This window comes from Anolis sagrei, chromosome 2, assembly GCF_037176765.1.
Source record: "Anolis sagrei isolate rAnoSag1 chromosome 2, rAnoSag1.mat, whole genome shotgun sequence".
In the NCBI taxonomy this organism is placed as follows: domain Eukaryota; kingdom Metazoa; phylum Chordata; class Lepidosauria; order Squamata; family Dactyloidae; genus Anolis; species Anolis sagrei.
This window is the reverse complement of record NC_090022.1, coordinates 136,316,232-136,329,809: the sequence shown is the minus strand read 5'-3', so window position 1 is coordinate 136,329,809 and position 13,578 is coordinate 136,316,232. Positions and strand designations below refer to the sequence as shown.

At 39.2% G+C, this 13,578-nt stretch overlaps 1 protein-coding gene across 1 annotated transcript; it reads left to right on the top strand.

The window, feature by feature from the left end:
• The first annotated feature begins 3,574 nt into the window (after positions 1-3,574).
• Positions 3,575-13,131, top strand: LOC132768385 (keratin, type II cytoskeletal cochleal-like). Its single transcript, XM_060764204.2, has 9 exons — positions 3,575-4,116; positions 6,216-6,424; positions 7,336-7,396; positions 8,129-8,224; positions 9,061-9,225; positions 10,172-10,297; positions 10,700-10,920; positions 12,391-12,422; positions 12,546-13,131. Exons 1-9 carry the CDS (start codon positions 3,646-3,648, stop codon positions 12,821-12,823), a joined length of 1,659 nt encoding a protein of 552 aa, XP_060620187.2. The 5' UTR covers positions 3,575-3,645; the 3' UTR covers positions 12,824-13,131.
• Positions 13,132-13,578: the final 447 nt, after the last annotated feature.

Below are 13,578 nucleotides of genomic sequence, written 5' to 3'. Positions count from 1 at the left end.
TGCTGTATTTGTGCATTTCTTCTACATTGGGGTTTGGGATCAATAAGTATTGCCATCTCTTCCAGCTCTATTATTCTCTTCTAGCTTTCAACATGTAGCCTCCATGAAAGCAGAAACATGTTGGAAAGGCAAGTCTGTTTTCCTGAACTAGGCTTAAACCCATGATCTTGTCAGAAACCAAGAATCAGCATTGGCTTTTAGAAAAGTACAAAACTGGTTTATGCTATACCAGGCCATGTTTGTCAGTACTGTCAACAATGTCTGTGTGCAGACTATCTGGCATTTCGGGGCTAGAGATGCTGGGGCCTTCATTACGCAAAGAATGAGCTCTTAGAAGTGGCTGGTGGATCAGAATGGAATAAGAAATTGAATCCAGGTTTTAAAGATATGGGATGACATACTATTTTTTCCCTTTAGATTCAGTTCTCCACCAGTGATATGGGAGGTATCATCTGCCATTGTGTTTTCCTACTGATATCTTATGACCCCCACTTTAACTGGACCAGCAAATGTTTTCAAATCTCTTCTTTAAAGCCACTAACAATATGGAAAATTTCTCTGGAAAATCACAGCCAGCTAACTGGCACATTGAAAAATATACATTCCATGAAATGGAACATTGGATGGGCTCCAGGGATGCCAAGGGAGTGATACATAAAACTCTACAGTGCTATTCTTCCTAAATGTCCACAAACAGGTCTTTCAAAAAGGCAGTTTATTTAATGCAAAGTGATTTTATCACTACCATGTGTAGTTTGGCTATTGGAAGAATGTTTGGACAGCTTCAGAGTAGAGTTGCTCACTGTGTCCCTTGCAATTTAGTAGAACATGTATGGAACCAGACCTTAGCCAGGTGCCCCCTACCCATGTACAACATATATTTTTTCAGACATAGGGTCTTTTATTTGCTTTGAGAAAAATAACAGCTCATTTGTCCATGTCTGTGAGCCTGCAGTTTCCTGTATATCATCAAGTAAGCATGAATCCAGTTTGGGATTTATGCATAGGAGTAAGAGGGATTTAAATTTCCATACACACGAAGAGCTAATTTTCCTAAAGCTCCCTTTCTACAAAAAAAAAACAAGGAAAGAAAGAGGGGGGGGGGAGGATGGGCATCAATGAAGGGTTTATTTTAACCCTAGCATGGTGCTCATGGTGCATATTTAGGGGGGGGGGGAGGTGGGAGAATGATTTAAACTTCACTTGTGCATACATAGAGGATCCCAGTCTGGACTAAAACTTCACAATTCTTTGAGGTAAAGGCAAATTAAAAGGCTCTACATAGTGTGGCTTAGTTTTTGGGAACTACTTCTATGACCTGGCAGATAAGGGATAAAATGGATCAGGTTGGCACAAGCAATTTTAGGCTGGGGTGGCACAGCACTCATCAGGGCAGTAAGACAGAGTCACTGGCACAACTCACTGTGAGGGTGCTAGAGCAGGTACAACACAAAAGAATCACAAGATACCCGTGAGCATGGGTATCTTGTGTTTCTTTTGTATTACTCAGGCAAGAACTATGGATATATAGGCAATTGTCATGTCAAAAAACCACAAGGTATGGGCATCAGATCTAAAACACCAAATCCAAAAGCCTTACAAGTAAACAAGGCTTGTTTATTCAGAATAAGATGACAACAAACACTCTCACGACGGTGTTACTTCAATTAAGCATGTTGTAGCAAAATCAACCAGTATTGTGTAGTGTTTGAGTGTTGGACTATGACTGTGGAGACCAGGTTTCAAATCTCTTCTCAGTAATGACATCCATTGGGTGACTTTGGGCAAGTCTTTGAGGGTCCTTCTACACAGGCTCTAAAATGCAAAAGAAACTGGGATAAAAGAGGGGGTGGCAGCAGCTAGATGACATTTGTTAAAAAACATGTATTAAAAAGTGGATTTAAAATCTAATTCACATCACTGAATATGATGTGGGACGTCATTGCTATACATTGGTGTGGACTGCTCCAGAGCATATGTGCATTTTAAAATCTCGAAACAGCTGATGAGGGCTGTAAACAAATGGAGCCATAGACACACAGGTGGCTAAATGCAAGCACAAAGAGAACTCTCTGCAACCATTCCTTTGTTCTCATATTTGTGAAATTAAATGGAGCTTGAATGGACACCAGCATGGCAAGAAAGTGACCCCAAAGGGAAATGGGGTTTAAAAAAGCAAACATAAAGGCAGAGGAGGATGAGGAGAGATAATTTGCTTGTGTGCACATTAGAGTTTATGAGGTCCAGCACATCTCAGAGAGTCAATAATGATGATGATGATGATGATGATGATGATGATGAACGGTAAACTTCTAGTGGATGTCCTGCGTCCATCTTGTGGATTTCTAAAATCTGCTACAACTGAACCTGTCAGGATGCTGGGGGATCATTTACCGGGACTGACACCTTAGTGTCTGGACTCTTCCTAAGGTCTCATGATTTTTAAACCCACTTCTTTGTCCCGCATTATGAGGCTGTCTGGAAGGGCTCTGAGGTTCATCACATTTCCTGTACTGAAGCTAAACAAGCAGCTGATTCTTATTTTGCCACTGAAAATATGGAGCAATGCCTTTAATTGCAGTTGACTAGCTTGGTGATGGAAGGCCAGCCACATACCTTTCTCTTCCAAGTTCACGTTATCTTTACCAAGAAGAAGAAGAAGAAGAAGAAGAAGAAGAAGAAGAAGAAGAAGTAGTTGGGATTTTTTTGTACCCCACCTCCATCTCCCTGAAGGGACTCGGGGCACCTTACATGGGGACGAACCCAAACAACATGGCTAAAATATAGCACATTGAAATATATAAACAATAACACAAAAAAGAATAAAGCAAAAGCAATTATAACAAAATACAAAAGCAAACATCCCCTGCTTCAGTCAAGCCAAGCAACTGCCTCATTGTGGGGATTAAATGCATGTGAGGACAAATCAGTACTACAATTTTCTCACAATTAGGAAAGAAAATGCATATTCATTGGAAACATTTTCCTAGTATTCAAGCAACACAATTTGTTGTGGAGGAATTCTTTTGTATAGAAAAAGTATGGGTTTGTGTGTGTATGTGTGTATGTGCTTTTCCAGTTTGCCTAACTAAATTTAAAGCAAAGGCAAGACTGATTCAGGATTTCTGCCTCTTTTCTATCCTCCAGACTGTATACTTAAATATTCTCAGGCAAATACATACACTTAATAGACAAGGCATTTGCTCTTTTCCCACATATAAAATAAAGCAGCCACCTCTTTCCTAACTCACAAGATGCTGAGAACATCAAAGGAGTCCCTTCCTCCTGCTGTTTTAATAATCACTATAAAAATGGGAGGTTTGCAAGTCTAGTTTTTATGGAACTGGATTTCCCTGCCATTAAATGACTATTTACAGGAGATGTACTTTCAAGTAAAGACCACATATCTCTCAGCAAAATGGATAAGCAAATTGGTGAGCTAACACCCCAAGCTAATAAATGCCATTTAAGTGGCCATCTGAGCTGGATTAGACAGTCAAGGGCTACTTATCCCACAAATAAAAAGGGAGAACATTCCTGTTCAGGTTTCAGTGGGAAAGAACCACCACTAGATCCTTTCCAACCTGCTCCCGTACTAACGGGCTGAAACCACATCAGCTTTCATTCCTCTATCCACCAGCCATCATGTCCTGCCGATCTTATCATGTTAGTTCTAGGGGCGGTGGTGCGGTCAGGAATTACAGTTCATCTTCAGCTGTCTTCCCAAGGAATGTAAAACGCTACAGTGCCGTCAGCACCATCTCATACAAAGGGGGCAATGGCATTGGTGCTAAAGGGTTAGGCTTTGGGAGCAAGAGTCTTTGTGGCGTTGCATCTTGTCGGCCCAGAATTGCACTTGGTACCTACCAGCCTGTGAAATACGGATACAATTTGGGGGGGCCCGGTCTTGGATATGGCTATGGTATGTCCAGCTTTGGCTATCGGGTTGGTGGAGTAAGTGGACCTTGTCCAGCTGGTATTGCACCGGTCACAGTCAACCCACACCTTCTCCAGCCTCTGCACTTAGACATCGACCCCAGTGTCCAAATGGTGAAGCAACAAGAGAAAGAACAGCTGAAGACCCTCAACAATAAATTTGCATCATTCATCGACAAGGTGAGTTCTGTGAGATCTCAGGCCCCATTTGTGACAATGTATGTAGACTTTTCAATGGAAAGGTGCACCAATTCTACAAATTTACAAAAGTCAGAAATGTGGACGGACAATGAAATGATTTTTAATAGTAGTTGTGTTTAGACGTTTACATACTGAAATACCTCAGGCAATTTGCAATTGTGTTCAGTTGAGTTTTACTTAGAGAGAGATAATTACTGAATAATTTCTTTGGAGGTGAAAAAATACAGTAGTTAACTTCTGCATGCTTTTAATTGATTTTAAAATCTATTATGATATTGTTTTGAGTGTTTCTAAATTATATGTCAAAGTTTTCTTTTGCTCCACTCCAGAAAAAAACCCCCAGCACATTAAATAAATAAACAAACAATAATGAAATAATACATAGTTCAGATTGCTGGTTAAGGCAACCAAGTTTTTAAAAATGCTTTAAGGACTAAAACTTCCTGAATTTGCTAACCAGCATAGTCACTGGCAATGCTGGGAAGTATAATGAAAAAAGTAGCCTGTCCTGTGTTGTCTTTTCAAACTAACAGTAGCTCACTAAAGTAGCAGCAGTTGTCTTTGCTATTATCTCCTAGGTAAGAGGAAATTGTTCAGTTTTGTTTTCTTCTACATTTGAAATTGTGTAAACTTCACAAGTTCCTTTCATTCTAAATATGTAATCTGTGAATCCCTTTGCCCAGCACCCTACCTTATCTGCAGATATGCTTCCCCATCACACGTGGGGAAGCATTATTACTCGACTTCCCTCCATGCTGGCCCCATTGTTCCCAATGGAACATGTTTCCCATCTTTCGAGGGGAGTGTCCTACCATGCTGTCAAGATGCTTTCTCCATTGAGCACCTCCATAAGTTGTTTTATGTCATGTGATGGCATCCAGCAGGCTCCGAGGAGGAAGCCACCTGGCAGCATGCTATGACACCAATTTCTCCTTGTGTGATAATGAGGTGGTTGGTCTCATATTAGAGTTAAAATAGTCAAAGCCCTGGACTTGAAAGAATGAATCTGTCTTTTTTTTTACCTTTAATCTTCCCCTACCCCCAGTCTTAAGCTTTTCTTTCCCCATTTAGAGTTTGGGCAATTTTTTGTTCAAATAGATTTGAAATAAAATGCCCACCCATCTCTGTTATTTACGCTCCACTGTCTCACTTTCATGGGGTTCCTATGCCCATATTCCCAGTGAATGTGGAGGGCTGATTGTATAATTATATATGTATTTGTGTGTGCACATGTTTGTATTTAAAATATGTTTCCAAGGCTGCATTATGTGGTACCGCATTTCTGTGTACGAACCCACACAATCTCTTTGATCATCTGGAGAGGCCCTGCTTGCACTCCCACCTCATTCACAGGCTCGATTGGTGGGGACGAGGGAGAGGGCCTTCTCAGTGGTGGCCCCCCAAGTCTGGAACTCACTTCCCAAGGACATCAGACATGCCCCAACTCTGGTAGTCTTTAGGAAGAGCCTGAAAAGGTGGTTGTTCCAGTGTGCCTTCCCAGAATAAGGAAAACTCTCGGCAATATGCCCTCAAAATGCACTTTACCACTGATTTAGGACTGACTGCATTCCCCTCATCTCTCTTTGAAAACCCTATATCAGTTATATCCTACCTTGTTCATGCTCAGCGTTATTTTTAAAAAAATTAACTATTACATTTGGCCCGGCCATAGGTTTTTAAATGCATGTGTGTTACTGTTTATTGTTTATTATTTATGTGATTTATATTAATTATATTGTATTGATTGTTTTTGTTATGGCTTTTGTTATTGATGTACTGTGGGCTTGGCCTCATGTAAGCTGCACCGAGTCCCTTGGGGAGATGGTAGTGGGGTATAAATAAATTCTTCTTCTTCTTCTTCTTCTTCTTATTATTATTATTATTATTACTCTGGGTACCATAATTATTAAAAAAAATTCAAAGGTAATATTCAGCATTTCACCTGTCCAAATTAAACTAGATTATTTTGGGGAATTGTGATATATAAAGTGATATAACATATAAGTTTGAAAGTGAGCATTCCACAAATTATAAGTACTGATAATAACTAGTGTTATCGTTTTGGGTGGGGGAACTAGGTTCGTTTCTTGGAACAGCAAAACAAGGTTCTAGAGACAAAATGGAGTTTACTGCAAGAGCAGAAGCGAGTCAAGAGCAACATAGAGCCCCTGTTTGATGGTTTGATCCATAAGCTAAAGAAACAGCTTGAAGCTCTGGGATGTGATCGAAATAAGCTTGAGTCAGACCTGACTAGTTCAAGGGACATATTGGAAGATTACAGGAAAAAGTAAGTGAAGGTTTATACTTATCTAAGATCTAAGATATCCTCAATTTTATCTGAAAGACTGATCTCATGTTAATGGGGTTATGAATGTATTACAAGGTGCTGAAATTATTTAGCAATAGGTAAATAGATTTACAGATGCAAAGTTTACCTATATATTGCGAATAGATTTGCAATATTTTACACTTGGCACATACCAGCTTTCCCGAAACAACCACCAACCAATGAGCTCTATGATATTATTATCATAAAGCTCATTGGTTGTTGGCTGATGTTTGCTTTTATATTTTGTTATAAAGTTGTTGTTTTGTTCTGTTTTATTATATGTTTTTAATATGCTATATTTTAAATATGCAGTTTGGGCTCGTCCCCGTGTAAGCCACCCCGAGTTCCTTTGGGGAGATGGAGGCAGGGTACAAAAATAGCTATTATAATATTATTATTTCCTGCTTTTTGGCAGGGAGTTGGACTGGATGGCCCACAAAGTCTTTTCCAACTCTATGATTCTATGATTCTGTAAGATGTATACAATAAGGCATTTGTTTGTCTTATCTGCTAAATATTTGGATGGGTGATTGCCAATGGATACCAGGTTTGTTGCCTATATTTCAGAGGAAGTAACCATCAAAATGACTGCTGAGAATGGGAGTATATGCTAAAAGCCACATTTCCACTGGAAATAATCAAAAAGGTGATAGGCTATGACAGTCTTCAAGCTACCATAATGATGGCTGTTCTGTTCCACATTCATGTTTTTATTCCACTGAGTTTGAGAAAAGTTACCCATTTTGTTCTTTTACTACAATTTTCCACTATTGTAGCAACACTTTAAGAATGGTAACCTAAAAATCTATTTTTTTAATCTTTGTGTTTACAGTATAATAATACGTCCAAACCTGTTCTCTTCTTTACAGGTATGAAGACGAATGTAATCGGCGGACAAGTGCTGAGAATGAATTTGTAACTCTTAAAAAGGTAATAGTTCAACAATGAGTGGAAGCTTTTATTTTTGGCCTTCATTCATACACAGTGCATCCATTTACATTTTACATACAGTCCTCCTCCATATTTGATGGAATTAGGGAGCAAGACCCCTGCAAAAGTGGGTGGGGTAAATTAATTAAATGACTTATTTTTTTTTCAGGAAATAGCACCACTTTAGGACTCACTAGATCTTACAGCATGTTGACGGAAAAAATGATTTTAGTGATGAGATGCTGAGGACTTATTTTTTACGGCTTTTATTGTTTTATTGCTTTTATATGGTTTATATTATATGTCATGTTTTTAACTGTATTTTATGTTGTTTTGGGGCACTGACTGCCGACTGTAAACTGCTTCGAGTCGCCTTCAGGCTGAGAGGGGTGGCATATAAATGTGATAAATAAATAAATAAATAAATAAATAAATAAATAAATAAATGTGGCCACTGCCGTGTAAATCACATTATCTGCTTTGAACTGGATCATCTGAGTCTACACTGCCATATAATCCAGTTTAAAGTGGATAATTAGGATTTCATATGGCAGTGTAGAAGGGCCCTGTGAGTCAGTCATACTTTCTCCAGACTGACTTATCTCATAAGGATGCTATGAAGGGAAAGTGAGGGGGAGGTGGAAAGTGCTAAATTGTAACCTTTGTAACCCATAAAATAAAATAAGTAATCTAATAATGTAAGTACTTACTACATTTTTGTTTAATGCCTAGGATGTTGACTGCGTATATATGCATAAGGCGGATCTGGAAGGCAAGGTGGAAAGCTTAGTGGAAGAGGTCAACTTTCTGAGGTGTTTGCATGACATGGTAATGGCAATTCCTTTTCAGTATTACATCATGTGTAACTCTACCACCACCAATCTTTGTCCCTATATATTTCTTTAAAAAGTAGAACAAACAGGATAAAAAACACAACAGATTAATAATTGTAGAGATATTTTTACATATGAGTTCATGAGCACTTATGGCAGAAAATACCCCATTTGCTTTTTCAGAAGAAGAAATTGTGTTTAAGATGTTCATGTAGCATAACTGTAGAACAGTAGTTCCCAACCTTTGGTCCTCCAGGTATTTGGGACTTCAACTTCCAGATTTACCAGGTAAATTGGCCAACTGTCTGGAATACTGGGAGCTGAAGTCCAAAACACCCCAGAGACCAAATAGGAACTACTCCTGGAAAACATTAAGAATCAGGGCACATAAGCCTTTCAGAAGCAGCAACTGAAAGAACTCCTTGTTGTAAGTTGTTGCTATTAAGAGCACTAGTTGTTTCTTAAATTTAAACACATGCTTAGGTTAGTTTTTGAGAAGGTGCGTGTGTGTATTTAGTGAAAGGATGAAATTTGAAACACAAATAAATTAATAGTATCCAAATAATTCTGTTAACACTTGCCACTGGGAGCCCACACTGTAATAAAGAAAGCTACCTGGTAGCATCTAAGCCAGAACCTAATGATCTTCACTGAAGATCATTAGGATCTGCCAACCAAGCTTGGCATAAGTCAATGCCAACCCTACCTCTAGCTATTGAAGCCATTGCCCAATTTATGACCTCAGATTAATCAAATAAATATATTCTGTGACATGCTAGATCATACCCAAGGTTGGGTTGTTTTAAAAGATTTCATCTGTGCTCCATGCAGGAACTACAGGAGTTGCACTCCTGCATCTCAGATACTTCAGTTATTGTGCAGATGGATAACAGTCGAGAACTGGATTTGGATGGCATCATTGCTGAGGTCAAAGCCCAATATGAGGACATTGCGAACAAGAGCCGCTATGAGGCAGAGTCATGGTATCAATGCAAGGTGAGAGTCCCATTTCTTTGTAAGACCCCCCCCCCCTCCTCTCTCCTCCAAATTCTTGTATGGGCATAGCACTGATCACATGAAACTGATAAATTAAAAAAAGGAAGTGAATTCCAAGTGAAAGTATTGTCTAACATGAACACAGAACCGTGAAATGGTGGACAATATTAGCACTGTTTTGAGGTTTCATTTTGATCTTTTGTCTGCAAATGGGTGGGGTTTTTTTACATTATTAGTATTGTTTTTCAAATTTAAACAAATGCTTAGGTTAGTTTCTGAGAAGGGGTCTGTTTGTACTTAGTGAAATGATGGAATTTTAAACACAAATAAATTAATAGTGTGAATATGTAAAATTAATGGTGTAAAATTAAACATGTAATGAATTTCCTCCCATATGAGTCGATAGGTGAGAGGCATATTGAAAAGATGGGATAACTTAAACAAGTTCATTTGCCATGTTGACTGTTGCAATTCACCAGGGCTTTAGATGTGGCAGCAGTGCCACCAAGGAGTTTGTCCCTCAATGTCCATAGGTGATGCACACCAAACAGTGGAAAGTATGCTCTGTCTCAATAGTAACAGCTCTGGACACTGGAGAGCAAACAAACAATATAACATCTCCATGTCTCATTGCAGCAGTTTGGCTGAGCAAAAGAAAGGAAGAAATTGGGGGGGGGGGGGGGGGGAGCTGCATGCAAAAGATTACTGGAGGAGAGAACACAGAAAAATAGCTCATATCAAGATGGAACTTGTATGATCACCTCATCCCTTGATCCTATAACTGTAACTTTAGAAAACTTTAGCAAATCCGAAAATGATTGTACCAAAAAAACAAACAAAATAGAAAATCAGAGGATTAGGACCATACCATAGACCGTTAAAGACTCTGACTCACTCAGAAATGATTGCAATGAGATTTTTCACACTGCATCTTTGTTTTTCCAAGTATGAAGAGATGAGGGCAACCGCTGGCAAACATAATGACCACCTACGTGACACCAAGAATGAGATCATGGAGTTGAACCGTGTGATTCAAAGACTGAAGGCCGAAATTGACACTGCCAAAGGCCAGGTAATTCTAGTTTTGCTTTCTGTGTTATTAATGGCCTCAGAATTATGATTTTTGCTCATCAGCACAGAAGACTTTGGGGAAGTAGTGAGTCAGAAATAGTAAAAGGACATTTATAATAACATACTCTCAATTAATCTTCTGCAATAATCAACTATATTGTCTCAATCTTAAACCTCCTAAATAGGATGGTTTAAGCTATACACTGGGATTTTGGCTTGTGCAGCACACTTGCTTAACAGAGTTTATTCAAGATGTCATTGTATAGTACTTTTTGATAGGTATTTTTTTTGCTCTTGCCCTATCCCAGCTGTGGACCATTCATTCTGCAACCAGAATGTCACATTTATCCATGATGGTGGTATTGTAGGGCCCAATAGCTGAAAATGACTGTTCTCTCTGTAGCGTAGCAAGCTGGAGGCTGCCATTGCAGAAGCTGAGGAGCGAGGAGAGATGGCTCTCAAAGATGCCAAGTGCAAGCTGACTGAGCTGGAAGATGCCCTCATAAAAGCCAAGGCAGACATGGCTCGCCAGCTGAGGGAGTACCAGGAACTGATGAATGTCAAGCTGGCCTTGGACATTGAGATTGCCACTTATAGGAAGATGCTGGAAGGAGAGGAAAACAGGTATGTAATTGTCTTGCATCTTTCTCCTAACTTAGGACTCAAAGTGACTTGGCTAAGTTAGGGCTAAAAACTATTGCAACTTTAACTGCATTCATTTTCTTTACATATGCTTGTTTGATTTGCATTTTGATATATACCAAGCTAATTTATACTCTCAGAACAAATATATGATGCAGAATATGGATTTCTTCTTCACTGCACACTTTTTTGAATTCCATGGTTAGAAAAAAATGCATGCAAAATGTGTATATTAGAGAAAATGGTATGCACAAATGTTATACCTTAACATATGAATTATGGTATGCATGCATTTTAATGCATACCCTGGGTCATGTGTATCAAAAATCCACCTTGCTTAATATGCATGCTAAAATGCATGTATCGAGCGAACCATTTACAAAAAAAATTGTAATGAAATTAGATAGGTGAGCATTATCCTAGAGAACAGGATCAGGATTCAAAATGGCCATTACAGAATGCAGAGCTAGGGAAAAATTAACAGAATGAATTTCCAAAAGGATAAATGATGGGAACTACAATTAGACAGTAAAAATGAAATGCACAAATATAGGATGCTTGATGATAAGACATGTGAAAAGGATCTAGGGATCTTATGGAAGGCAATCCTAACATGAGTCAATAATATGATGCTACTGTCACAAAGGTTAATGCATCTCTGGTCTGCAACAATAGGAATATAGTTTTCAGATCAAGAGATGTAATAACATCATTCTACCCAGTTTTAGGGACCTCATCTGGAGTGTTTTGTCAAGTTCTGTACACCACAGTTAAAAAAGAATGTTGAAAAGCTGGAAAATGTTCAGAGGAGGGCAACCAAGATGGCACAGGATCTGGAAACCAGGTTCTATAAGGAATGACTTAGGGAACTGGGAGGTGAAGAAAAAGAGGATTGGGAGGTGATACTATAGCCATTTTTAAAGCTGCGAAAGAATGTCATGTTGAAGATGGAAGATTCAAATTGCTAGAATTTTAGGAAGAATTTCCTGACAGAACTGTTCCATAGCTAAAGAAGCTGCCTCAAAATGTGGTGAACTCTTTTTTGGAGGTCTGGAAACAACGCTTTGGTTACTATTTTTAAAAAAAATACTTTGATGGTATATTGTTTTTTCCAACACTATGACTCCATTATTTTTAATTTGGGCTGTTACCAGAAATTCTCAGTGCAGAAATGGGAATTAATGAATCTGACCTCACAAGTTGTAAACCAAAATAAATATAACTCTTGGCTTTAAGCCTCTTTTCTGAAGCAACCAAGTCTTCTCTGATCTGTCCCTAAAGACTCTGGATTCATCCAAAAACAATTCAGGCAAAAATAACCTGGAAATCTAGAGCAGGGACAAGCTCTGGAGACTGGCCCCATCTGGTGAGTCACATGAATGCTACCTGGCCAAAAGAAATGCAATATGCGTTGTGAAATAGACATGTGAAATGTTTCTATTTTTTTAACAGATTGTATGCGGATTCCTGTCCAGTGAATATATGTAAGTAGTCTTTTGGTTACTTTCTCCATTCTCCACCTCAACCTGATCTTTATTATCAAACTCACACAGAATATTCATTTTTGGAAATGGGTTAGACATTATTTGGTTTTCTTCTTCCTGCAGCTGTCTGTCGAACCCAGGGTGGACTGGTGTGTGATCCTGATCCTAGCATCGGAGGAGGATATGCTTCAAGCAGCAGAAACTTTGTCAGAAGTGGAGGCATTGTGAGCAGTGGAGGACAGGGAATGTGCAGCCCTGGCCTTGGGCGAAATCTCTCAGCAGCCAGTTGCATTGATCTGGGGGGCCCTGGGCTGCCCACTGGAGGATACAGCACTGGGAGTGCTAAAAGCTCTAATGTCAAGTTTGTGTCGACTTCCACATCCTTTAGAACAAAATATTAAAAATGAAATACTGTAAAGGCAGCTCATTCTGAAAGGGGAACTTTGTGCTTCAGTGGGGATAGCTGCAGCCTTCCAAAAAGTGCAGGGGGGAGGGCTATTTGCCTGTTTCTTTCTGTTGCCAGTCATAAACAGCTGGCTACAAAAATGAGTAGATTTTGTCCAATTAATGTAATGCACATGTATTTGTTTGCCAATGCTTTTTGCCAGGGCTTCTCTTTCTGCCAAACCCAATGGAGACTGGAAGCCTGAACCCTGGCAAGGGAGTATAAGGAGGGGGGCATCGGAGACTTATTTTGGTTTCTCCTGAGCTGTTCGCAAAGAAGCATCCCTTCAAGTCCCTAGGTTTTCCCTAAAATAAGGAACCCTGCTGCTGTTTGTTATAAGGCAGGCTGTGGCTGAATGTGGACTGCTTGGCCCATTGAGTCTCAAATTGCAAGTAATATCCTGAAATCATTGTGCAGATATCACGGAGTGAATATACATGTGGAAATCTGTCTTTTCCCCAGTATATGCACCATTTAGTCAGTTAGCACCACTGCTTAGCAATTGCAATTCTTCCTCATTTTTTGAGTAGAAATGGGGCTCTCTCATGGATGAAGTCCTACCACTATCTCTGTGGTTTGTATTTCTCTTTGGTTTAAGTTCTATATTTCTAATAAACACGTTCAGCATACTGCTTCCAATGCAGTGAAATCTTAGCTTTGTGAAAAGATGAATGGATACCACTGCTACATTGCTACTGTTAGATCAGATTT